Below are 27,984 nucleotides of genomic sequence, written 5' to 3'. Positions count from 1 at the left end.
TAACACACCACCTGAGAAAACATATGGTAATGTAATTGCCATTTCTATAAAATATTTTTTTAAAAGTCAGTCCCTGAGCAAGTCTGTCCACAGTTCTGTATTTTTTTTGGTGTGTCTAGACAAGTAAAACCATGTGCAATGGCTGGTTCAGAGCGCCACATGTACTGACCAGCATGCTGGAGCTGCTGCTTGCAATGAAAAGGGCAAAATTATAATTTGCTTTCCCTTCCTCAGGCCACTATCTTTCTTCTAACCCAGCTGTTTGAGTTCCAATAAAATTTACAATTCATATGTTTTGGACATCCCACTCCGTTGACATCCAGATGAAACTGGTTAATACGTTAAACCAAGTCGAGAGCAGAGAGCAGGGGCATAGGAAAGAAAAAGATAACATGCATAGGACATATTTACACTAGCAACCAGGGTTAAATACGTAAAAAAAAACCTTAAAGAAGAAAAATACACATCTGTTCTTCAATCAGTATCATCAGGAAAGGCAATCTGCCATCGGAAAACCATTTTCTGAACTGGAGGAGGAAATCTTTATGGGCTTACTCCTGTTCACATTCAAGTAGGTGAAAAGCTGTCATCAACCTCAACCTGAGCAGCAGCTCTAATACCAAGAAGCCCAAAGAGAAACAGTATGAAAATGCATTTATTTAATCTTTAAGTTATTCTCTTTAGAATTACTTCATATCTGAAACATGGCTGCCCTGTTCCTACCACAGCTTTAATACAAAAAAGTCTGAATGGTTGCAAAAATATTCATCTACGATGACCATAAAGATAATTGATGTAAATAGCAAATTTACACAAGTGCTCACAAATCTTGTTGGTCTAGTTCTCAGACTGAGACATTATAAAATGAGAAAAATGTGAATTCATTTATCCAATGAACACAGCACCGCAACTGTTCTGTGTTAGATCTGTAGATCACATGTATAGTATATTAAATTCACTTAGTAGACAGATAAGTATGTTTCCATGTAAAAGCCATTACAAATAATAGCTAAATATATGTATGACTTCACAAATAATGTGCAAGGATTATGCAAATAATTAATATTTAATTCAGTAGTTGCTTCACTGCTAACAAATAATAATGAGTAGACCATTTTATGTTCTCCACCATAATATATTTACTTTATTCAAATTTCCCACATACACAGATATCTGAACTTTTCAATTATCTTTTCACTCTAAGGCACTCAGAACAAGTAATGCATATTACCAGGTAGACTCTTGAAAATAAATCTAGTTTATCTCATTTCCTTTCTCATTGCACTTTTTATCCTGCGGGAGAATCAAAATGTCACTGCTGTAAGAGAAATTAAGTTAGACGCTCTCGCTTTGTGTAACCCTCTCTGGACAAGGGATTGGTTTGAAGGTCAGTTCAGTGTTCTCCATCAGTACAAAATCATATCTGCACAGCTGCAGCCTACAAAAGTAGAAAAAGAAAAGATGTGCACAACAGAACAAGTTAACATTAATAGAAAAATATTTAAGTATTCAATTTATTAAACCTCCAGTATTTACCACCTCTCAGAGCCAGTACTCAGGACAAGAAGAAATGCCTTCTTGTCAAAGTTTATGCCCTATTTTTATGGATCACTAGAATTGTTTTGCCAGACTGTGGAAAAAAAAGAAGAAACCGGGACACCAGCTCGATGATGCAAAGCGGCATGAGTAAGAAATGTATAGCATTTAGCTGAAATATGGAGACGCAATACTTCATCCATTAAAGCTATTAATCTGCATTTAAATTAATTATTTAGAACAATGGCCCAAGAACAATCCAATTCCTGTTAACACTGGACCTGAATAGTTTATTTTGAGTTCCCTAGGTACGAAAGTTTCTCTCCTTTCATTCCGCAGAGGAAAATAGAAAACCACATCATACTATCTTGTAACTCTTTCAGTTGCAACAACAGCATATACAAGAAAGTTTCATGCAAGAGATTAATTTCTCGTCTAAACACCTAGAAAACTCAGAACTACATAATACTACATGAACACATACAGAGGTCACAAACCGAGTCTCACACACAAAATCTTAGTTTTTGAGGTCAACATAGATGCTCTGCTTTTTTCGGGCAGAGACAGGTCATAGCTCTGCTATACATAAACGATGAGAGCTGGTTTGAACAGGCAAATGACTAGCATACCGTCTGATGGCACCTCTAAGGCCATACAAGCTATGATAGTTATTCTATGTAAAATTATCTTCTATATTGCTCTGAACTCACAGCTGTGGCTATACAAAACAATCCACCTTGGACTGGGATGTAGTGTACAGCAAAACAGCTAAAGGAAAAATTCTGAGAAAGACCATCCCACCAGGCACTTCCATTGTTGCCCATAAGTATGAGATTTCCAACCACTCAAGGCTCCACCTCTATGTATGTGAAAGGACTGTTGGATTTCTATATAAGATCTGAGGTCTTTTCAGGTACCCACAAAGCTAAGACAGTAGATTTTATGGCTAAGAAGATCAAGATAATTTCTGGTACCCTGTATAACACAAAGCATAGAATTTCATCCAGTCCATCCACAATTTATTTTGCTTTAAATGTAATGGTTTACCATTGTATTATTTTTTTGTAGAGGGACATAAAAGCACACATATTGTAAGATTATTATATGCATCCATTTCCTGAGCTGACTTTCAGTATGTCACATAACAATACGATGCTGCATTTTAGTACATTTGCAACGCAGTAGCAAAACATGTTAGTGTAGCCAGTTCTCCAACAGAATTTTTCACTGATGAGCACTAGAAATAAAAACACACAGTTTCCAACTTATTGTGTCTCATTTGAAGTGCAATCTGTGTAACCTTGTAATTATTGAGTACCAGGAATGTCTTACAGGAAAGTAGCCCTGAGTGAAGAGCGGGTTCTCCAGTTCACGGACAAGGAGCAACACAAAAAATTTTTTCCGTTAGGTGAAGCTTTCATAATCCCACACCCTGTGTGGCTTCTCTGCTGTCTACTACATAGGAAGGGCCTGCCACTCTCTCTTTTTCAGTAAAAGTATTAATAAGGTCTTCTTTTTTGTTACTCTTCTTCTTGTTTTTGTTAAAATAACAAAGGTGTCTGGGCTAAGAATCTTTGAGACCTTGACCTTCTCCATCAATTGAGTTTGAATTGAGTGACAGGTTCAAAACCTTTTTGGGAGAACCAACACACAGTCAGGAAAGCTTTCTGGTTTCATAGGTGAGCAGAAATTATTTATCTCAGAGACCAGAAGAAGAGGCTGACAATTATATGTACCTTTTTAGCATTTCCACATTCACACAATGTCTGGGTGAATAATGGACCAGCCCAGTAGACAATTGTTAGTGACATTGCCCCAACTCCCAATGTTTTCTATTAACCCAGATCTGGGGAGGCTGAGACTCCTATTATCTTTTATCTCTGCACCTGTCCCCTGGTTTGTACCTACTACTTTGTTATATGAATAATTTAAATATTTTAACGTAGTTTCTAGTTGATTACCCTGTATTCAAGTAATTGGTGTAATTATATGTAACTAAATAAAGAAAATATAGGTAGTTATAATTACAATAAGCAATTATTTAATTATACCAACCAGTAGTGTTGTAACAGCTGCATTTAAATTACCTTCACATGCTGATTCAATACACTATTTTTCCATTGCTGTCTAAAACTATCTATTGTGCCTATGTGATGCCATCTGATGAGGCTCTGTACGAAGGACTTTAGTGGATCCTATGTTAAAGCAAATCAAGTGCATCTTACTTTAAAATTAAGAATAGTAAGAGTAACAGGAATGAAACCTCAAAACTAAAAAACTTCCTTATTTGCTAGATCATTATCTGAAAAAGTCTTGAATGATGGTAGTCCTGCATGAAATGTATCTTCTGATTTATCACCACTGAGCTGGGAAAAAAAATTGCAATATAATTTAGAGCTTCGACTATCTCTCAGCACCAAATGCTTTAAAATAAAATCATGCCTATTCACCTGAGAGCTTGAGACTTGCGGCCTTCAACAAGTTAATAAAGTCTAATGCGTATACATTCTGGGGTATTATTTTGATTACTGAGTGTTCTGTTTCTTCCTAAAGTCTCTCCCACCTATCTCCTCCTCTTTCCCAGTAAATATGAAATAGTAGAGTAAGAAGGGTTCATAATTTTTACAAAGTATCGTATCCAATTCCTACTAGACTATTCTCATACACCAAATCAGAAAGCCTTAATTGTTATTTCTCAAGTTAATGAAACATACTGACTTAAGACTTACTAGTATTGTAATAGTATTCCCACCTTTATTAGGTTTTGTTTTAAATCTGACTTTGTTGAATCTGCCTTTCATGTGACGGAAATAAGCGTAACAACTCTGAAGTACTCTTGCTATTCCTGGCTATTTCTTATCTACTCCATGTAATATGTTATTTTTCACAAGATGCAAATATAAAATTATTTGCTAGTTTTATTGTACAGGTAATTCTGGAGATATTAAAAAATGAACATATGGCAATACTGCTGAACTATTTAAAACCAGAACTAATTAATAAAAGCTTACTAATGACAGTTAATTATCAAAAAAGGGGATGATTTCATTTTAAGTGTAGGCAAGCGTATGCTGTGTTTTGGTCTTGGAAGGTCTTCACCTTCAGCAACAAGACCAAAAACCTATTCCAGTCACACAAGTAGCTGAAGTGCTCCATTTCATATCTGAGTGTGAAAAGTTGTATAGGGAAACATGATTAAAATCAGAAAAGTGCTTAACAAAATTTATCTTCTGCAAGGGAATTTAACCATGCAGGTGTAAGTCAGGCTGGTGTATGTAAGTGGTCCTTGAAAACCCATTGTGACCAGAGAGCAGCAGCCTGCTGTAACAAGCAGCATGCCGTGTAGTTTACATGTACAAGGGTGCTGTGCACTAAATGTTAATGTACAGAGCAGCTGTTCCACATGATAAATTTTGTCCTAGGTAGGATGAGAAAGATTTAGGAATATGTGATTAAAAAAGCCAATAGAAGGAAATACATATTTCTGAGGAAACATCCTGAGCAGTTCAGTTGATACACAACTTTGATACATGACACTTACCTTTCTGGATTACTAAGTGATTTCAGCCTCATCTGGAGAATCCTAAGCTTGTGTTTTGGGCCTATTAAAGTCTTCGTAGAAAAGGTCAAGGAAATTTTTGATATTTTGTCAAGGTCTTGGTAAAATCCATTTAGTATTTTCACTCTTTTATATTGCTGAAATGTCGAAGCTTCACTAGAGAAAAAATATTATTTCTAGTCAGAGTTTTGTTAGCTAAGTAATATTTATTATTGCTAAGCATTATCATTTAGGTCAGAAATCTTGTAAGATGTATCAACTGTGAACATTCAGAACAAGGACATCTAGAATTGGATTCAAACCAGTACCATGCAGGGATCTGGGCTAGTTCATAAATGCAGAGAGGATCATTTTGGTGTGAAGAGCATTGACTCTGATGCTGAGCCATAAACAGGAAAAGGAGCTGTGGCCAAGCGTTAACAACCTCACGACACTTTTTCAACTTACAAGTTAACAAGTTAAAAGGTTTAGGAAAGGCATAAAATTAGTCCTATAAAGTGATTAAAAAAAAGATTAGGCACAAAGTACAACATACCTATTCATCTCAGATTCTACTGTGTTTCCAGCATAGTCTGTTATTTTAATTTTAATGAAACCTCTCCTAATGCTTTTATTCCAGGTAATAATATCCAGTAAGTAGTTGTACACTGTAAAAAGCAGTTGGAAATAATAAGAATCAGAGAATAACCTCAACAGGATACTGTTGTTATTATCATCCTGTTTAAAGTTTTCACTGGTTGATCATAGGAGTAGTGATTCTTTTAAGTTACCAGCTCAAAGCAGAAGAACAAGGTTGTTGACAAAACCTAGCTTCTACCAAATGGTTATTTGGAGTTCTGTGTAATTAGTGTATCATTTCCTCCAGTTCTTACATGAAAAGGATTTGCATCAGAAAGCTACCATCAGAATTAAAATGAAGAGTTTGACCTGCCTAAGGAACAAAATCAAAATCGAGCCCTAACTAGCACCTACAGGTGTTGGCAAGCTCTGCAAAGAGGGGATATTTGAGCTACTAGAGTAGCAACACTATCACGTAACCCACAGAACTGACATGTCCAGAAAAAAGCTGAGGTACATCGGCAGGGAGAGAGGAAGAACAACACTGGCACAAGCTCTGTGTATAGGCAAAGTGGGCGGTTAGCTAGGTGACCAGATTAATCAGGTGGTAAGAACTGAAGAGAGACATTATTCCCATGCCTTGCTTGCCCAGCCTGAGCTGGTGCAGCAGTACAGGTCCTCCAGGCACCCTTCCTTCAGAGAAGTCAACCTGCCAAAAGCTCTGTGTGGCTATGAGGTGGTTTAACCTCAGCCGGTAATTAAGCAGCTTCTCACTCACTCCCCTCCCTCAGTGAGATGGGGAGAGAATCGGGAAAAAAGTGAAAGTTGTGGGCCGTTTAATAGGACAGAAAAGGAAGGGAATAATAATAGAATATACAAAGCAAGTGATGCACAATACAATTGCTCACCACCCGTTGAACTGATGCCTAGCCAAACCCTGAGCCATGGTGCTCCCAGGGCAGCTCCCCCAGTTTACATACTGGGCATGACATAGTATGGTATGGAATATCCCTTTGGGTCATTTGGGTCAGCTGTCCTGGCTGTCTCCCATCCCAGTTTCTTTTGCACTCCCAGCCTCCACTGGCAGAGCAGTATGAAAAGCTGAAAAGTCCTTGAGTTAGTATAAATACTGCTTAGCAACAATTAAACTATCAGTGTGTTATCAACATTCTTATCCAAAATCCAAAACACAGCACTAAACCAGCTACGAAGATGAAAATTAACTTTATTCCAGCCGAAACCAGGACAGGATACTTAGAAAAACTGCATGGGGACGACTGAGGAAGAGGAGAGGGATCTGACTGCTTTCCCATGCTCCAGCCCCTTCTCCCCCTCCCCTGGGGACCCATGGCCTCAGGAAAACCGGCTGGGTACCTGGGACTGGCACCTTCCATGCACTGGCATGGAGAAGAGCTGCTCCGCTGTGACCTCAGAAACCCTGACCTGGCCTTTTACTGCACTTCTGTAAGCATCATCAGTACTGTAACTACGCCATGGCTACCCAGAGGAAACACAGTTTAGCTACTCCCAAAGTAAGGAAGCCAAATCAATCTTTTTTTTGGCATGCTGCTTTTTAACATTCTCTCCTAAAAGACCAAGCCTCACCTCTGTGAGACACTGAAAGAGTTAATGTCTCAAACATTGTGGTGGGGCAAGTTCTGCTTAAGGACTAACTCTGCATAACAAAGAACTCTGCCTAGCAAGGAACCCCGGGTGAAGAGAAGCCCATCAGCAACAGGTGGGGGAGGGTGTGCAGGAGGGTGCACAGCTCCTAAAAAGACACAAACTGAAGCCCCAGGTGTGCGAGCCCACCGGAACCGACCACCCAGGACTGGTGAAATCTCTTTCTCTTCTCTTCTCGCTCCCTTTTGCTTTTCTGTAATCCCTAGACCTCATCCCTTTAGACATAAACCGTTGACCAAGTCTGGGACTAGGAGCGGATCCAGCTGCCCCGGGGTCTTCTCTGAGAAGGAGTCTAGAAAGCAAGGGGGGTCTGCTCTGAACCTCGTGACTCAACAGGAGGGCTTTCCTTATGGTCTGCCCTGAACTGATTCCCAGATAAGCAAGGCCTGCAGTATATGTTTGGTGATGCATGGTTAGCACATGTTACCCAGTTTACTGACATAGTTTCATGCCAATTTTTGTTGTGAGCATACTAATTTTGGTGGTGAGCAAATAAAAATTTAGTTTTGTGAGTTAAAGGATCCCTGGTGTTATTTCACCTTAATCCTGACCTGGGACTCAGTAAACCTGAGTCATCACCCTGAGAAATTGGGATGTGACACCCTTGTATAAAAACTTGTCCTGCTCAGGTTTACAGTCTCACTTAGTTTTAAGACCGCTTGTTTTCAAATATCTAAGAATTAAAATAATGCTTTAGTTAGTAAATACCCTCTTTTTCAGACTGGTCTCATAGACTTGTTTTTCTACTTGACTTTGCATATTTTCCCTAAAATTTATGGTGTCGTTACAATGTTTCTTATTCCTCTCCACGTGTCTCCTCCTATGTTTGGTAACATTTCTCCCCTTTTCTCTCTTCTACCACCCCGTCTCAGAATACTATACATCATCTTTTCCTTCTGCAATGTACTCTTTCCATCATCAGGATTCTGCCTGGCTGATTTTAATGTGTGTGAGAGTGAAAGCAAAGCCATATTTTTTCTGCTGGAAGAATGAATGAGGAGAAAAGAGCTAGTGGCCTGTGCAGTCTTAGAGAGCATGGAAGAGCAAAGTACAAGCAGACAGGAGCAGGGGAGAACAGAGGTAGCAGATTTACATTGAGCTTGAAAGACCACTGGGAATAGGAGATATGTTGTGTAAAAATCCATCCATCACATCTTTGTTAGCCTCTACGTGGCCCTTTGGAAGAAACAGTGATGTAAGTAAGCATGATTACCACTATAAAAAGAGATATTCAGTCCCTGATCACAAAACTTGTCAAGATGATGGAAAAAGCTAATTGGAAAACTTGAATGCCCTGTAAGTCTATCCCCATGCCCCAAATCAAAGAATCTTAAACATAACTAATTAGAAGCGTGCACTAACATTAGCTTATGGCAGTAAAGTCTGTTAGTAAAAACAAATTGGAGGAGAATTTAAACTGGCCCTCTACATGGATAGTAGATATGGCCTATGCCGTGTCATGAGAATTCATTCCCATAGAATATAACCCTGAAACAGTCAGCTAAGTTTTCCCTCTACTGTTTTACTCCTAGAGAGACATAGACTTCTAAAAGCTGGAGTAGCTTTATTTGACTGTGGGGTGCCTTCCTCCTGGGGTGCAACACAGAGGTGTGTCTTCTTCTGTCCCCCATGCAGGGCAGTCTCGTTTCCCATTTTTGCTCTCTGAAAATGGCAGCAATGGTCCCATCTAAGCAGATGCTCTCAGTCCAGCTTTTTCCCTGTCACTAGATTCTCATTTTATGGCTTCCTTGTCATCTTAGCAGTCCATCCCATTACTTTTAAAGTCACATTTCTTTTTTCAGTTCATGTATGGCTTACTTTTCTGCCACAAGCTTTCTTCTTCCTCCACTTAGCTTATGGTTTATTACAGCATTTTACACAGCAGCTAACAATAACTTTCTACTTTTAACATGCTTCACTCCAGATCAGCTAACACAATTTGTTATGTATGTATTCAGTCACTCACTGCAGAATGGGTCTTGGTCTGAGGTATCAAAATAAGCTTTCGTTGGTAAACTCTTTGGGATTAACAGTGTTTTCCATCTATCAGCATAATAACCTGAAATCCAAAGTTTAAATATTTTATTTCAGACATTTAGCAAAATCATGTTCCACATAAAAACTACAGAAAAGAAACTCACTCAAAGTGACAGATTTGGCTTTAATTTTCTTAAATATTCTCTGAGAAATTTAATTGACTTGGAAAATGCAGAAATGCCCTAAGTATAATAGAATGAGGTATGCAAGTATTTCATTCTTCTAATATATTAGTGTCATTAAAATTGTCATAAAATAATAGTCAGAATCTATTTAGTCTAGAGAACTACTCCAAAAATTAGCACCTATAAACTACTGCAGAGGTAATAAAAACTAACCCGCAAAAGTAGCCCACATATTTGAAGAGAACAGTTACAGAACAGCTTCACATTAGGTAAAATTTATTCCATTCTTTTTTGAATCATTAAAGTAAATATTTTTAAACCCTCTAGTCTATAACTGTGGATAGTATTTAATAAAATGTTAGATACTTTGTAAATCTCCTAAGCTTATGTATGTAATGTAGAAAGAACTTTTGGTTAATATAATTCTATGCTTATTGTCTCTGGAGCTTGATAACAGTCCTTGTTCCTAAAATGGCTGATCCTATTCTTTCCCTCTTGATTTCTTTAGCTAGACTGGACAAGGAGACTAGTTCCAGGCTGCAGAGCTGCCACTGCAAAGCAGTAAGCAGGAAAGCTTGCACTAGAAGGATGCTGCTTATTCTCTCAGTTCCCGGATTCAGCTGCCTGCCATTTCCTCATAGGCTTTATGGTTCTTAAAAAAAATTTTTAAAAAGGGTGGAAGCTGACTTTTAAATATTTCTCCACCTCTAGCTTGGGCATTCTGTGTAAGTGCATCAGATATGGCTACCAACCATGCTGGGGAAGTCCTGGAGTCTTTCTGCCCTAATAAAAGGTCCCATTATTGTTGCGTTTTGTTATAAAACAGCATATAGATCTGTTTATCTATGCTTTTTCTTCAAACCTGATCTAACTAATGTAGGGTGTACATCCTAATATAAGGATATAAAAAAGACAAGGTACAAATTGAAAGTTAACTTCTAATTAAATATTCTTAAAATTTCATTCTTAAGAAAACCCTGTCAACTAGGAAATGCTCACACTATTGTAGCTCTTTTCAAACTGTCCCCAGATCCTCTCTAAAAGCAATAAAACCCCAAACAACTACACCCCCTTCCAGATAAAAGCTTGATTCCAAAAGAAGAGCCAGAGAAACCATGAAGTTGCTAGAAACATTATTCCTCTTAAACAAAAACCACAGGTATTCTGGGGATGATGACACACTGTGAAAGCCTAAAGTGATGAACTAAGTAGAAGCAGTTTCTCTGTAGAAAGGAAATACAGTAAGAATCTGTTTCAGACTGGAAAGCATAATAATCAAAGATTAGGAACATTCAGCACCTGTGTCTAACAGATAACAATAAAGCAAACAAAGCCATAAACTTAAAAATACTTTAAACAGTATGCAGCTCTGCACGTGATCAGTCTGCAGATCCCTTAACATGATAGTACAGGTCTCTGGAGTAGCCATAGGAACAGTTAGTCTGGATTTCCCAGAAAAAATCTCACCCACCCCAGAGCAGATACCGTAACGCTTACCCAGTACTGGACAGGACATTGGCTGGAAAGCTTCACAATCAACACATTTTCCTCTTTTGTAATCCAAGTAAGAGTCGCAAGGGTATGTTATTATGTTGCACCTTCTCTTCAAAGATGATAAGAAGAGGAAGACAGATCTTTGATGGTCACACTTAAAATACTGAAGACCTTCAGGAAAGAAAAACCAAAATATACAAAGAACATGTAATCATTTTTCTTGATGAAAGAAAAGGTGTTATCAAAGTAATCCCATTTACCTGAGTCATTCTTACTAGCCATGTTTTTATTCTCTGGTTAGTTGACCACTAAGTGTAAAAAATGGATGCGCACACACACAAAAAGGAGCAATTGAAGACTATTTTGAATATTACAGGTACAGACAAAATTCTACAGGGTTTTATATGTAAGAAATAGTCTACTAAGTCCTATCAAATTTACAGAATTTTTTGTTATAAAGCATGAGTCTGAGTTAAAATTTGCCTTGTTGCATCCAGTGCAGAATGTTTTGGCAGAAAAATTGCTGTGAGGAATACTTCAGAGTTTCTTCTCTTGAGTTTTCTGGGTAATAAATTCCCTCCTTTCCTAGCAAAACAAACTGTGAGAATTGTACAGATGACGATGATCCTGAGTCTTAAGGGATTCTTCCGTACTCACAGGCACACACATGGAAGCTCTATGCTTTTGCACGAGCTCTAATTCATAGCAGCACTGTGCAGATTAGTAATAGAAATGTAGATAGACATAAACATATCCAAAAAGAGTAAACAAAAAAAAGGGCAGCAACCTTGCCTAAGATTTATAGAGGTTGAAATAAGCAAACTTCTGCAGCAAAAGATCAAGTTGTAAAATTGTTTTCATCCTAGAGCTTGAAAGACCTGTCCAAAACCTAGTTCATCATTGCCAACCAGGAGTAACCTAAGACACAGTGAAGCCTTGAAACCCTTGCCTTCCACGTCATATGGAAGTGATCCTGTCCAAACCACTTGGACACAAACACCTTCCCCCATGCCTAGCCATATATAAACACAGAAGAATAATGATCACTATATGCAGATTTTTATGTTTAAATTAATAATTCCATCATTCCAATTATAATAATATGGTGGAATATGTATGCATACAGGAAGATCTTTATTTTAAAAAAAGATGTCAAATGTCTTTGTTATTTCTCATTTACTGAGTGGGGATAGACAAGAAAGAATACAACGCCCTCTGCTCCCATATTACTGAATATATGCACTGTCCATTGAATTCAGTTTAACCTTTTTTTGATTTGATCTCAATCTCTTTTCTCATTAATTGAACACATTTTTATTTACCACTGAATACTGTTTGTGGACAACCAGGCTGATCCATTCCTCCATTTGGATAGAAATCAATGGTTCCTAAAGGCTTCTTGAAACCTAGTGCTAAAGTAAAAACATCATGAATCAATAAACCATAAACAAAATTATGCAGTCAATTAGTTATCATTACATTCATTACAAAATAACAAGGAGGTCTTAAAGATAATTTTTGCAATTATACTGTTCTTCTGTTCTGTAAAGGGAAGTCATATTATGAGTTAAAATCCATGGCTTTTTTCTTTTTAAGAAAATTATACACATGTAAAATGCTGTACACAAATGTATACAAGTTTGTGTAAGATTCCTACTGCCACAAAAGAAAAAGGAAAGAACAGAAGCAACTATTCAGTATTGTAGCAGAGACATTATGTGCACAAAGAAATTTAGGAAATTCATGTTGTCTCCAGCAATCATAATGCTTTCTCAATGTAAAGTTCATTAGAGTAAGATTTTTCCTTTTTTTTGCGTGTGACATTGGATTCTGAGCTGCACTAATATAAGTATCAAGGTAGAAAAAAATCTGTATCTGTCCTATAAAAGACCCTGGGTAAGATTTAGCTCAATCTGACCTACCTTTCTTCTTACCACACATTATCTTCATTTACATAATTGGAACATTACAAAAATTGGTATTTTACAGCTTCACATATAAATTTATATGGTAAAATGCTTAACTTTTAATATTATTAAAGAAACCGATGGGAAAACTACACAAATAATGGGACATGTGTGCTAGGTTTGAAAGGTTTACTCTAGGTTTTGAGAAAAAAATTAAACCAGATTATGTCATGGATGAAGCAGAGTTTGTAATGTACTTCATTTTAACCTTACAGTAAAGTGATTTAGAGTTTTAAGCAGTGGATCTGTAGTGTACTATCGTGATACAGCTGAGACTGGCTGTCTCAGAAGGGACTAATTCAGTGATAATCTAGTGCTTACAACCTCTATGTTCATACACACTAACACAGCAAAAGGATGTTAATGCTAAACTATTTTGGAAATAGCAGTATCATAAATTAATGCAATAGGCATTCTTTATTCAATGTGCAGACTTTTTTTCGTATTCAGAAGGAATACACTATAACAAACAAGACATAAATGACAGTGATGTAATTGCTACTTTGCATAAATATTAAATGGACTCAGGATTACACAGTTACCTACATATGCCTTCAGTTAGCTGTTGGACATAAAGGTTATTTCAATATTTTCAGGTTCAGTCATGAAACTTCACTTGCTCAATAGCATAGCTACTCATGTTTGAACTGAACAAAACAGCCCATCATTGCTTAAGTCATTAGCAAAGTTGAGTTTCAATTTCTTGATGAGTAGGCATAATGACATACAGTATGATTTAAAAAGTATAGACATTGTTAGAAAGCAACAGCACAGGAATCTACCTGATAACATAAAATATACTTCTGCAGTACTGCTTGGATATTACTGAAATAGCCTATACCTTCTCTTTTGCTTTCCTGCCTTTCGTCAAGTTGAAATAGGAAAGTTAAGGCTATGTCATTACCATCAGTGTCTGAATGGATTACATCAACAAATTGTGCATCAGTACGATCCAGTCTCCCCTCTGGTGGTTCTCGAGTGAATGAAGGGCCCGCTGGATCCAGACCTAAATGAAAATAACACCATAATTACAAATCCTGGGGTCTGTGTCTACAGATATATACAAGATGACATTTAAGCATTATTCATCAATGACTCTTCATTTCCCTGTGATGATAATAAAAATAAAAACCAGCACTATTCTTCTCAAGTTTCCATAACACAAGACTAATCAACCCAAATCTTTGAATTTCTCTTTCTCCCTAATTAGTTGTGTTCATCTCCCAGTTCTCCAGCTGAATTATAAACCAACAGCATTAGGGATCAGGAGAATTAATTTTGTCCTTTTTGCCAGAAAATACCATACCTATTATGTACTTTAAAAAAATGAAATGCACAACACAACTACTCTTACCACCAGAAAAACAAGATGAAGATATCTTGGATGGAGACAATTTCAAACATGCCTCAGTCATTTTATCTGTTGGTGTTGACATTAACTTATATAAAAACAATTGTTACATACAACTGAGTGAAATACTAGTTTTTGACCACATATTCCTGAATTCCAAACCTGAATGAGGTTTGGAAATCTTATACTCAAATCAAAACTCAGCTAATACAAAAGAGATTCCAACTGAGATCCACAAAAAGCACTTTATATCAAGGAGGAGGGGATTTGGGTGGCAAAGTATTTGAAGTATAAATGCTGCATATTCTCATTCATTTTAGGGATAGGGAATTATTGTTGTGCAGCCCTGAAGCCTGATAATTTTTAAGATGGTAATTTCTGTCCTTCACAGGGAATTGAAATTGTTAGCTGAGGTTTGCTTTGCTCCTATTTTCTTGACAACAAAAGCACAAAGAGGGGAAAAGAAAAAGCAGCAAAGACAGAAAATACAACTGTCAAGGCAAAACTTATTCCTACACTTAAATGACTCCTAATTACATTCTCACTGACTGATAGACAGGGACAGCGTATGATCTTAGATTATCCAAATTTGTATTATGATTTAACCGGCAAATGTGCTTTAAGAACTAGTCTAGGAAGGTTCTCTCTCAAGATCAAGATAACCATGACCCAAACTACCACAGAGAATCACGGAATGCCAGGAATTCACATTCATAGTATCCCTAGGTGACAAAGGTAGTTGGTTTAGTCCACTAACTAGTTTTATACTTCCAAAACCTCCAAACAGTGAAGAACACAATATTTTTTTCTTTTTTTAATCTCATTTTTCCAATATCTGTTTGGGCCACTGGCTCAACTTCTTTGAAAGAAAAGTACCAAAGCAGTTACATAAGAGATTATGAGCATTGTGTCTTTGGACTACTCAGTCTTTCCCTTTATTCATCCATATTTGTAATTATAAGAGGTGATTGAAACATTTCATATAATTCCACTTAACTGTGAGCATCTGAGTTCAGAAATTACATGGACCTACTAGCTCCCAGTTACTGTACAGAGAGAACACAGACCTGCTAGCCTAGCTTTGCAATCAAGGCTATCCCCAACCAGTGATGCCAACAAACTCTAGGAAATGAGTATTCTTAACCAAAAGAATATAGCTGGAGCCTAGCAATCACACTCATAGAAAATGCCCAGACTTCCAGATTACTCTATGAAAAGGGGAGGAGTCTCTAACTCACTCTCTTAAGGCTGGCTAGTGGCTCCTCTTATATTTGGGGAAAAAAAATTACTTAAGTTCTCTGCAAGAGAGGGTTTGGAGCTATGAATCTCAAGGAGAGGTAACTGCCTCCTTTCAGCCTGAAAACAGCTGCTCTCTTAGATCCTAAACACTATCAGGATCCAACAGTCTCTTCTCCCCTTAGCACCTTTTCTGACAGCTTAGTCAGCTTCCTTCTCAACATGCTAGGTGCAGTGAGTTTTGCTCTTTCACCGCAAGAAGTATCTGAAGCCTGTGCTCTCAAATCAGCATTTGGATTCTGCCCTAGGAACCAGCATCTAAAAGTTAATCCTAAACTTCCTGCTGTCCTGAAAAGTGTACGCACATGAGGGTACTCCAGTGTTCACTGTATGCACCACTCCCACAGACGGCAATGCTAATGATGAAACAAGTATGAGGTAAAATTTGCAGTATCCATACACATGTTGCACACCTGATCTAAGCTCCCTGTACAAGATAGCTCAATGTACTAAAGCCTACACCAATATTCAGATACCTCAAACTGAAATCCCTGTGCCTGATTCCAAGTGGCCTGACCAAGAGCTTTTGAACTTCCCTTCCCGGGGGACCTGACTTGCTCCGTAAGGTAGCACATCATTTAACTTAAATGGCATTTGGATGTAGCACTCAATTTCCATTTAAGGGACTAGAGGTAAACAGGTTGGAATTTCAGCTATAATTTGTCCTGAAGGCAGATTTTCACAATTTTCTTAACTTCTATCAGGGATACATTTTTCCTTGTGTATGTTACTAAATAATCAGTTCTTATTTGTCAACATTTCAGTGCTAGCATCTATGTGATTCACAGCTATGACAATACAAGGTACATTAGAATATGTGTATCGGGATTAAAAAACCTTACCTGTAATTCTGCCAAGTTTGCCATTATACTTCTGGCCAACAAAACCAGCTATATGAGCCCCAAGACTAACTCCAATCATATACATAGAGTCAAGAGAAGCTCCATCCACCTATCAGAAAAAAAAACAAAGTCACAACCACACACACGGTTAACTGAACAGACATCAGTAGACTGATTTAACTTTCACTTTTTGTCTACAATCTAACTTATATCTCTAACTTTAAAAACAAATGGAAATTACGAAGTTCTTTTCAGTTTGCCATTCCATACTAGTTAAACAGTGTAGTAATTATGAATTTCTTTGACTAGAAAAATGTTAAAAAAAAGAAGCTTGAGTCACATTTCTTCCAAAATGTCACACTAGTTAGAAGGGGAGCAGGGGAGGGAAGAGGAAGACATTTACCAGATACAAGAAAGATGAACCAAAACTAGGAACTAGGGAAAAAAAAATCTCTCCCTGCTTTATCCTTCCACTAAAATAAAATAAAAACGTAATACCACTAACTAAGACTTATGCCACAGAACTGCTGAATAATGGTGCCAAATGCACACCTGCAGGAAAGCCTTAAGATGCCTGTTCTACAAAGTAGGCAGTATTTCAAAAAAACAGCCTTCTAAAGAACTCTGAAACAGTATCAGCAGACCTGTTGGAATCTCTGCAAAGTGATGGGACGATATGTGGGACCTGACATATTAATGTGTCTCAAAATGAATTAACAAAGGTCTCAGGACTGCTTGCAAGTATGAAACCAATAGCTGTGGGACACATGTAAGCCACCACCATCACTTCAATGGCTCGCACAAGATCAGCCCAAGCATGCCCTGCTGTCATTGCTTTGCCAGGAAGATCTGTAACCAGCAATTAGCCAAAAATCTGCATCAAGAGATTTGCAAAATACTTTGGATTGGAGACTGTTCTTCTAGTCCTATTTTATTTTTCTATTCCATAACAATAAATTTACTGTCATAATTACAAATTGTTATCACTATATCTAGTCCCACAGGACAGACTCAGAGAGGCTTTCTCTTCTTTCACCTCAGCCTTTCTCAGAATGCTGGGGTTTTTACTCAAATTCCATGTGAATATTTTCTTACTGCACAGCATTCAAAATTTCTGAGAATGGTTGGGAAAAGAAGTGTTGAGAACAGAAGAAAAATCAAGTGATAAATCTAACAATGGCATAAATGAGATGATAACACATTTTGTTCATTTGATTAAGCAATAAATCTAATGCCCAGTTAAGACCACTAGCATCACAATTGTTTCAGCAGTTCCCTCTAGAATCAAGAAGTTTATATAATTTTGGAACAAATATTTATATCTCTGTCAGTGATTTCTTTTTCATTTAAAATCTTTCATTATAGTAGTTTAATAATAAAAAGTAGTGCAATGTTTTGTAAAATTTTAATGCTGCATACCATTTGAACACCTCTCACTTCACCTCCCCACTGCTGCATTCATTCTTTCCAGAAGACCTAAAACTTCCAGCTGGCTAAAGAAATCAGATGCACTCTCAGGCATACTTTAGTGAAAGGGAAACAAAAACTCAGGTGAAGTTAAAGATATGCAGTAATAACTGCATACAAATTTAGTAAATACTTTGGTAAAGAAATGTCATTTGATAATGTTTACTGGGCTTTTTTTCAGACGTATTTTAAATACATCCCACTCCCACTCAAACTATGCTATTTAAACTTATTCAGAACAGATGCAATTCTCTGCCTTACCAGCATCTGGTCAACATAGTTCTTCAGTATTTCTGCAACTTTTCTGCAGTTCTCAACAGCAGTTATGTAATTCACAGTTGTAGCACCACGATTCCAATCAACTATAATGAGATTAATATTGTCTGAAGACAGTAAAAGCTCTTTTATGTCACCTAGCCATGCTGGTGGAGATCCTGTTGGTCTGAAGCCATGAATAACAAAGACAATTTTCTTGGAGGTATTAAGGTACTGAGATGCAGTAACATTGTGTTCGATGAGTCGCTCAGAACAATTTGGATTTTCCTTTGTGTATAGCAGTAGCTGGACTTTGAGTTCTGTTCCAGACAAAGCATTGCCTATATTAAGATCTGTAAATTCAGGACATTTTTCCTCCTCATCTGAAAAAGATGAAAATGTTAGACAGCCATTTGATGAGTTAGACCACCTGAAATACCACCTTTTCACTTTCCTTTCCACGTTTTTCCACTAGAAGTAAAGAACTTCCATTTCCTTCACGCCAGACCTTTGCAATGAGGTGCCAGAATGTGCACTGAACAACAAGGAAACAGTTTAACTAATGACTCTGCAGATATCACTATGCTCCTCTGAACCCTTCAAATACAAAATTAACCTTGTTGTTAATTAACCTAGTTGTTCTTGAACAATATATTTTCTCCATAACAAGTACAAATTAGCAGTCAGTGTTGAGAAGATACTTTGCATAACCATCACATTTAGGTTCTCAGAATTTTTTCACAACTAGTGTGCGTTGTATAAACAGGAAGACCAATGTGGTTGTTTCTTCCTCTTTTGGCCAGGGTGTCAAAGTTGCCAATCCTTAGGCCTTATTGTTTAATCTAGCAATAAGAAACAGTTGCCTGACAGTACAGGATGACCCAGAACCCTTCTCTAGTTTTGGATAACCATAAGGACACCATTACCAAGAAGCAAAGAAAGAAGAAACAAAAGATCCTGTTCTGGGTTTGAAAAAATAAGAATCTGTAAGGTCAGTGTACATAATGGCACAAGAAAAACTGTAGTATTTAGCATTTCTGTACTCTGACAGTTCTGCTATACAAGGTTAAGCTGTAGATCAGTCAGGATCAACAAGAGGATGGATATTTTCAAAAGAGCCTAAAAAGACTTAACTTTTCCCCTGTGTGCTTAGCAACATCCAAAGTTAATGCTTTAAGAGGTATCCTTTGGCTGCTGAGGTCATATTGTGTGGAGAAGCCACTTCAGGATACTGGGCACAACACCAACACCTATCACAATTCTTCTGTATGGCCTCTTCACCTTCACTATGGTGTTAGCTGTTCTATGGCCAAAGAAATTTGGGCCTATCTCTTGACTTCTAGTGGGCTACGCTGCTTTACACAAGGCTTTTGTCTGATATTTGAGGGCACCTTTCTCAATTTTTCTGTCATTAACAACTTTATAAAACAAGTCAACTTCTAGAAAGCAAAAGTAGAAAGAGAAATAGTGCCTACTCTGTTCCTTTAAAAATCATTTAAAAAGTAACCTGAATTTCTCAGAATTTTTGAGTTAGAGGTGAGGCAGTCCTAGCTCTTCTCCTTTTCCCAGCAAGCAGCTAGCAGGCAGAACCAAATCCACCACATTTGCATATCTGAAATGGACAGCAAGCCCTCACCAGTTTATAAAGCTGTGAAGGGCAAGTGCGGGGGCATTGCAAGGTCTCTGAAAAATATATTTGATACTATAGTGCAGATCTAAACAAAGCTAAACAATGTGAATTACAGCACTTAAGGTGCAGTAAAGATGCGGTAAAGACACTAAAGACTCTTAATTCACTTAGGGAACAAGATCAATCACCTCTAGGCCAAACCATGTATCTACAGTGACTAGATCGGTCACCTCTGAACTAGACATCACAAAAAATAATGGATATTTGCAAACTGGAGCAGGGTTGAAGTTACAGAGTGTTAGAAATGGCCTGAAACTTCCTGTCTCAAATCAACCAGACAAAAGTTTTGTGCCTATCATCACCTTATGACAATAGTACAATTACTACAGGTGGGAAAAGTTAGAATTACTTGTATTTCAAAATAAATCTCACTGTTCTCCTCATTTAGACACTGAATAATTTAGGTAACTTTTACTGAGATTACTGGACAGGTTATTAACTAACTAGCAATACAGGAAGAGGACTCATTTCATTGCTCAGACTTATCCAAAAATTGATCTGAAACTGAGAGCTGTTCGGCTGCAGTTGCTTTGAATTTAATGAAAATAATATTAAAGAACCTGGGAAAATGTCATACATGTGTCATGAAACTGAGATGTTAATAGAATGTGTCACATTTAATCTCTAGTTTTCATATAATGATATATGATGATAAAAATAGAATACAAATTCTATTACACAAATGCCATATACAAAGCTAAAATGAAAAAAGCCACTTGATTACTACAGCTATTCAGATTCAAAGCTACAACATGAAACTCTTTCATTTTTGTCTAATACTGTTCTTAAATCCAAGTTTAATGACTGATCCTTATAATTCACTCCTACATATCTAATATATAAAAGATTCATGCTAAGATATTGCTGAATTGTTCCTCCATATCCATGTAAATGTTTTGATTTCTCATCATTTGATTTGTAGAAATAACAATTAATTCTTCTAAAGCCAGTAGAATGACAGTGACATAAAACAGAGACACAGTCTGGTCCATGGAAGTGAGAATCTGTCACAAGGAAATTATTTTAACTGACGAAACCTATTTACTAGCTGGTAAACGTTAAAGGGAAACAACTCATTTACTTACGGCTGTGAAACGACAGCAGTTATTCTTTGAAAAGTAAATAGACAAAAAAGAAATTATTATGGCTTTACTGTGGAATTAGATAAGTACCATAAAAAGATTTATAGAGGTAATACTTTGAATTGTTTAGCAAGGAGTCATTAAGCAGAGGTTTTTCAAATTCCCATTTCTGACTGATTACTGGAAGGAATACCCAGCTGCCCTTTCTGCACACTTGTGGGAGTGCTCACATACACTTTTCTGTACAATCAGAACATACTGATAGGTGTTGGGGTGTTACATATGCAGTTTAACTCAGTTAATATACAGTTTTAATTTTTCTGTGTACCTTTGTAAGCATTGTAAGTCTCTTCTGTGGTTGAAAAGGGAAAAATCTTAAGTGCACACTGACTTTTCTGTAACTAAATTTAAAGCACAACATGTAACTTGAAAACCTGTCAGCGTATCAAATCAGCAATAAACAATAAACTTACGTTAATATGTTAAAACTATTTCACAATTACCGCTTTACTTCGTACAAAGTGCACATACCTGAGTGTGCAAAGTGCAGCCAGAGATAAAGTATCTGGCTTTGTTCTATTTACTTTAAAATGAAAACCTACATCTCAGTTTCAAGGTGATCGAATTCTCTTTACTAATCATCTGCTCCATTAGGCATAATTCACAAGATTTAATCTTTTGTCCAATTTAAATGAAGGAATATTCATTTTTTAATGCTTGAATAAAAGCCAAGAGAGTACATTGCAAAGAATAAGCTAATGGTTCTTACCTGATTTCACCCAGTATATCAAACAGATGAAGAAACACAATTTCAGCATGTGGAAATGGAGAAAAGCAGTACGTAATATCCAGAGACAAGTGGCAATTTGGGTGTTTCCTTACAGTATGCTAGATTTCTAAACTAACAGAATGTCACTAATGAAGTAAGTGACATATAGAGTAGGAAGCAGAAAGCAAAGCTGTATTCAAGCTTCTGCAATTCATGGCTCCTCCTATTGAATGACTTCACTAAGTAGGGTGGTTTCTGGTCTTTAAGGGTTGGGACTGGTTTTTAATCTATTTCCCTCTCTCTTTGGCTATCAGCACGTTTACATGTAAGCAATCGATGTTATATATTACTGGCAACACTGTTACATGTGTGGAATTTAGGAAGCAGAGTAACTGGAGGTACATTGCATTAGAGACGCACCACATGTCTTTTTAAGTGTGTCAGTCAACTGCAATTAAATGCACTGAGGTGGGCAAAAGAAACTTGGAACAAAAAGTCATTCTGGTGACAGAAGGATTTTTCTGGAAGAACTTGAAAATAATTCTTAGAACTGTACCTCCATGGATTATTTTTGCACAAAATTATCTTCTGAGCTTTTTCCAAGGAGTCATTCTCTAACCTAAATCCAGAGGAGGTCTGTGAAAGTGTTTATATGGGAGTCAGATGGAGCTTAGAGCCCCACAAATCTCACCCAGACACTGGCTTGCTGGGTGTTTTGGGTGTGTAACTTAACCTCATTCCTTCTGTGTCCCCAACTACTAAACAGGTGAAGAAACATTTATTTTTGTGAAGCTCATTTATTTACAAACCAATTCACTGGGTAAATATAAGAGGACAAGCTTCAGTTTCTTGGAGTTCACTGTGAGGTGCGGAGGTAGATAAACTCTGCATTATTCAAGTGAGACGTCTGGATGCTCAGTTTGCCTATATATAGCCCTCAATTATTTCCACTGCAGGGGAAAGAAAAACAAACCATAACCACTCAAGTATCGGAGATGCATCCTAGAAATTTTTTTTTTTTTTTTTCATAGTGTATCCTTCGCAGGGCTTCTAAACATAAAGTCGAGGTCTCTTTATTTTCCATCCACAACAGTTAAGGGGGTGGGGGTGTGTGTTTCATTATATACTTTTAAGTGATGAGTCTTTTCAGCTGGCTTTATGATTCTAAGCAGCTCAACAAAGCTGTGCTACACAAGCCCCTGCAGCAGATAGCCTTCAGGAAATCTCAAAGTCTTCAAGGCCTTTTCCCCTTTGAATGCAGCCACAAGGAGAAGAAGATGCAGTATGTCCACTCATATGAAAATCGACTCAGCTTAACCAGTGACCTTTTATTACTTTTTTGCTTCCATTTCTCAAATTTGTCACCCTGTTCTCAATAAAGTTCATTAAGGCAGCTCTTGTTCCTTTGCATTCCGTCTTCATCTCAAATCTTTGACACTTCATCCAACTATTATTATAAAAGCACAGACCTACTGACATTACATATTACTTAGATCAAGTAATGGTTCAGTGTCAGTTTGGCTCTTTCCCCTCTCTACTTTTTAATATAGATTGTTATTATAACTAAAACTTAGTGTACTCAAGCAACCACCAGTTAGGCAGCCTCAGCATGCACTCAGTGTGGAGAATGCATGCAAATACAAGTTAAAGCATGGAGAGCTCAACACCACTGAAAACAAATTGGTAATAGCCCCAGTAAAATATCTGCCATGCTTATCTAAGAACCAATCACCTGATCTTAGAAGAAAAATCTTACGTATGTGCCTTTACATATACCTAATGCCACTAGCTGTGAATAAATACACACGTGTTCTTTTACACATGAATGGGGAAAAGAAAGGAAATTTTAAGTTCCCTCTTGAACTGAAAACCAGTAAGCCCAGCTCACATGTAAGTAAAGTACAGTGCTACCCATGTTGGTATAACGACCCATGAAACAGTTTTAAAGCCCTCTGAAATCAGTCTCAGGAAAGGACTCCTTTACTATACCAATGCCCAGAAAGTTTAGTGGTATTTATTGATCAGGATGTTGAACTCACCTCTGTTGGACTCACCTCTCTGTCATATGACAAGGGAACTTTGTTCACCAAGTGGCACTTATGCTACTTAGAAATTAATAAATCTTAACTACTGTTACTATTTACACTGTAGTTTCTACTGACATCCCACTGTCAGGCAAATCCTTCAAGGATACCCTGATTTTCAGGTACATGGTCACAAACAGATGTAAGACCCTTAAAGTTCATCTACTGCCCATCCTGCTTTGCTGCATATTGTTATGTCAGCTGCTTTTCTCACACTGAAATTCAGTTACCTGCTCCGAAAGAGCTTTACGCAAACCAGTGGAGGATGCTGGCACTGCCTCTTCGGCACTTGGACTATGTCCCACAGTGGTGAGGACCATAGGAGTTGTACCTCCTGAATGAACCCCGATGCTTTTGGGGGAGCCCACAGTCTGCCAGCTATTAAAACCCCCTCGAGACTGGCCAAATATTCAATTTGAAAAAATATATAAAAACTTCATTTTATTACAGTACAAGATTATGACGATTTACAGGAAACAGAATGGCACTTTTACAACTCGGTTTACCCCCAAAGGTTTTGATAAAATAACAGCTAAAAACATTACAGCACGGTTTTCAAGATTAAGATCGAATTCTTACTCAAGACTTGATATCCTGAACTGTGGTCACATGTAAATGTATTTCCCCTTCTAATCTTCTCTCTACCCACAAGGATTTTGTAATCTTGGGGAATCCCATTCTCATAACAATTGCCTTAATTCTCATTTCTCTTATGAATCAAGCCACTTCTCCAGAAAAATTTCTCTCTAACCGCTAGTTAAGGGCGCTCCTCCCTTTCAGGCAAGACGAAATCACAGCGGCTTTTGCAATGCGTTATGTTTAACTATGAAAAAAAGCTGCCTAAAGATTACAAAGGCAAAAACCCTGACTGGCTTGAAGAAATTTGAGACTTATTATGTATTCTACACTGAGGCTTGTAATTCCTGTAAAATGATAATCCCTTTACTAAATAGACTTGACAAGTCAGTAGCTAAGACTCCATTAGAAAATAATGGGCATTGAGACAAAGCACACCAACTACACTTGGGAAAAAAAATTTTCTTTAATACTATTTTTCACATTGCTGTCATCAGGATGACTTCTGAAAATGTGCTCCTTTGTAAAATAACACTTGAAAAATACATACTGAATGTTAAATGTGCATATATGCTTGAAACCTGTTTGCAGCAACCATGCAACAGCGGGTTATAACACAGGTATAACTTCAGCTTTAAATACACCTGTATTGACCTGAAGAATAAACAGTCGGATCCCATTGGGATTTGGATTGGTGTAAAACAGGGTGATCCAATGTCTCTAATTTTATTTAACTTAACCTGTGGAGCCCCTGCTGTGTAAGTTAGAGGAGGAAGGATGTAGGTTCCAATGCTGCTTGAAAAATATAACAGCTATGGCTTTTGCAGACGACTTGGTACTGCTGAGCAGATCATGGGAAGGAATGCAGAAAAAATATTGAAAATTTGGAGGTCTTTTGCGATCTAACTGGCCTCAACACAAGGGGAGAAGTGCCATGGCTTTTACATTAAGCCTACAAAAGATTCATATATGATCAATGACTGTCCTTCATGGACAATTAACAGCACTCCTCTCAATATGACTGAATCTGGTAGCTCTGAGAAGTACCTGGGCCGTTACATGGACTGGAGTATCAAAACCAGAGCTACTGGAAAAAGTGAAGGGGTGGTTGCAACAGATTGGGAAGGCTTCACTGAAGCCATTTCAGAAAGCTGACACCTTGGAAGGATATACTATTCTGTGATGGATTTACTTAGCAGACCAGGCCGACGTAAAAGCTACGTACCTGGAAATCCTGGATTTGGCAATTCGAGCTGCCATCAAGGAATGGTTACCTCTACCAGCATGTACCTGTGATGCCATCCTATATTCCAGCACTGGGGGTGGAGGCCTGGGTATTACCAGACTCTCGGGGTTGATCCCTAGTGTACAGGCTCAAAGACTACACAGAATTCCGCAGTCTTTGGATGAGACAATAAGAGCAGTCATTCGACAAGAGGGTATTGAGAAATAATTTGAAAGATTATGGATCGCAGCAGTAGGAGATAGGATAAAATTCCAACAATTTGGTACCCTAAAGTGGTCATGGTGATTTTGAAGGAAGTAGGCAGTGAGCAACCAGTCTTGGAATGGGAGATATCTGCTCCAGAAATAATCTTTCTGAGGCCCTGTAACTGGCAAAACCAGGAATTTGTGAATTGGACCAAGCTGTTATCCCAGGGCTGTGGAACTTCCAACTTTGAGAAGGATAAAATCAGTAACAGCTGGGTTGAGTATTACAGAGGCATTCCCCACAGAAAGCTCATTACGGCATTACAGCTAAGAGCTAACATCTACCCCACAAGAGAATTTTTGGCAAGGGGCAGACAAGACACTCAGATTAAATTTTGTTGGCACTGTCAGGCAGAGAATGAGACCTGCTCGCATATTATTGGATACTGCCCCACAGTGCAAGACGCTAGGATTAAGAGACATAACCACCAATTGTTGGTGGATGAAGCCAAAAAGAAAGATTGGGCAGTATTCCAGGAGCTGCTGCTGAAAGATGAATAAAATTAATTATACAAACCAGACCTGGTATTCGTTAAAGGAGGTCAGGTCATTGTAGTAGACATCACAGTTAAGTACGAGAGTAAATCAACATCTTTGGCAGATGCAGCAGCAAAGAAAACAAACACCAACATCTTAAAGATCAAGTTGAAGAACTGATGAATGCCACTACTATTAAATTTATTGGATTTCCTACAGGAGCATGTGGCAAGTGGTATCAAGGCACCTACAAACTGTGAGCAGAACTAGGACTGTCCAGTTCCTGACAGGAAAAGGTCACTCGTCGTCTATCAAATCAGGCGCTATTTATGTCAATAGATATTGTACATATATTTGCTAGTCAAGCACGAACTATTTTAAGATCTTAATGAATTAATGAATTGCAATTGTATGTACTAATGAATTGTAAATAAACTGATTCTTTCTTTCTATCTATCTGAGGTGGGAGCTGGACCTCCAGGAGTGCCGAAGGGCGAGCGAGACAGGATAGGGCATTGGTAGTATGTAGGGACAACAAGGGGCTTGGAATCATGGTGCGTCATCTATCCTGCTGAAAGAGACTAATCACTGGTCTTAACCTAAGTGGACGGGCCACCTTTACTTAACCCAGAAAAGGAACATGTAAATAGCAATCATATTCCAGTTCTTTTTAAATCTTGAGAAAGGAACAACATCCAACACTTTACATGTGTATTTTATTAGTAACTATCACAACGCTTTATCCTACTGATGACTAAAACACTCGAGGGTTTTAAAGGTTTCTGAAGTATTTGTCACCCGGCCCTCCTCCAGCAGCTGCAGTACCCACCTGGCCCACAAGGCGGCAGGCGGAGAACAGAGCTTTTCAGCTCTGTTTTCGTACGGTTACGGGGTTTTCTGTCAGTTCCTCACTGCCCGCCTGCAGTTTCACACAGACGAGAAGTAAATACTCCAGGGGCACACGTACTTCTCCCCGAGGCCATGTTTCTGTACAATACACGCTTCCACTGGTAGGTCTGGCGATAACAATCTTTTCCTCTGGTCAGCGGGGAAAACCCGAGCAACAAAAAACGAAGGAAACGTCTTACAACGGTGAAGTTCCCCGCAGAGTAACGGCACGAGGGAGGGCCTGCCGCGTCTGGCACCAACTGCACAGGTAGCGTCTCTCAAGCACGCCGTTACATAAAACGTAGCCCTGCCGCAGCTGCGGGAAGGCCTCCGGCCGGACCCGCACCCGGACCGACCGCGCCCCGTCCTGCCCCGCCCCGTCCCAGCGGACCCGCACGACGACCCCGTCTCTACGCGACGCCCCTCCCCTCGCACGGAGCCCTCCGGCAGCCCGCCCGCGCTCCCGCGTTGCTAGGACACCGAGCCCGCGCCCCAGCAACGCGCCCCGTCGCGCGGCGCTTTGCGGCAGCGGGGGCGCGTCCCCCATCCCCTCCCTCAGCGAGACCGGCGGCGGCGGCGCCATCGGCGGCGCCATGTCCTCGCCGGGGCGGTCCGAGGAGGCGGAGCGGACGCTGTTCGTGGGGAACCTGGAGAGCCGCGTGCGGGAGGAGATCCTCTACGAGCTCTTCCTGCAGGTGGAGGGCGGGCCCCCAGGGGCGGGACGGGGCCGCGGGGCGGAGCCCGCGGGGGGCGCCAG

The 27,984-nt window shown here is 38.6% G+C and overlaps 2 protein-coding genes across 2 annotated transcripts in view; one reads left to right on the top strand and one right to left on the bottom strand.

Moving 5' to 3' along the window:
• Positions 1-1,335: 1,335 nt before the first annotated feature.
• LIPI (lipase, member I) lies at positions 1,336-21,760 on the bottom strand. Its single transcript, XM_010567634.1, has 10 exons — positions 21,712-21,760; positions 18,177-18,553; positions 16,449-16,557; positions 13,864-13,965; positions 12,315-12,404; positions 10,996-11,163; positions 9,303-9,395; positions 5,631-5,742; positions 5,078-5,251; positions 1,336-1,438 (listed from the first exon to the last, which is right to left on the bottom strand). The coding sequence occupies exons 1-10, from the start codon at positions 21,758-21,760 to the stop codon at positions 1,336-1,338; spliced, it is 1,377 nt and encodes a 458-aa protein (XP_010565936.1).
• Positions 21,761-27,820: 6,060 nt separating this feature from the next.
• The window catches only part of RBM11 (RNA binding motif protein 11), a 12,184-nt gene continuing 12,020 nt past the window's right edge, over positions 27,821-27,984 (top strand). Inside the window, exon 1 of the mRNA XM_010567633.1 lies at positions 27,821-27,922. Within this exon, the coding sequence (XP_010565935.1) occupies positions 27,821-27,922 (102 nt within the window). The remainder of the gene's footprint in view (positions 27,923-27,984) is intronic.

This window comes from Haliaeetus leucocephalus, unplaced genomic scaffold (assembly GCF_000737465.1).
Source record: "Haliaeetus leucocephalus isolate CR32 unplaced genomic scaffold, Haliaeetus_leucocephalus-4.0 Scaffold228, whole genome shotgun sequence".
NCBI lineage: Eukaryota > Metazoa > Chordata > Aves > Accipitriformes > Accipitridae > Haliaeetus > Haliaeetus leucocephalus.
This window is presented reverse-complemented; position numbering and strand designations above follow the sequence as displayed.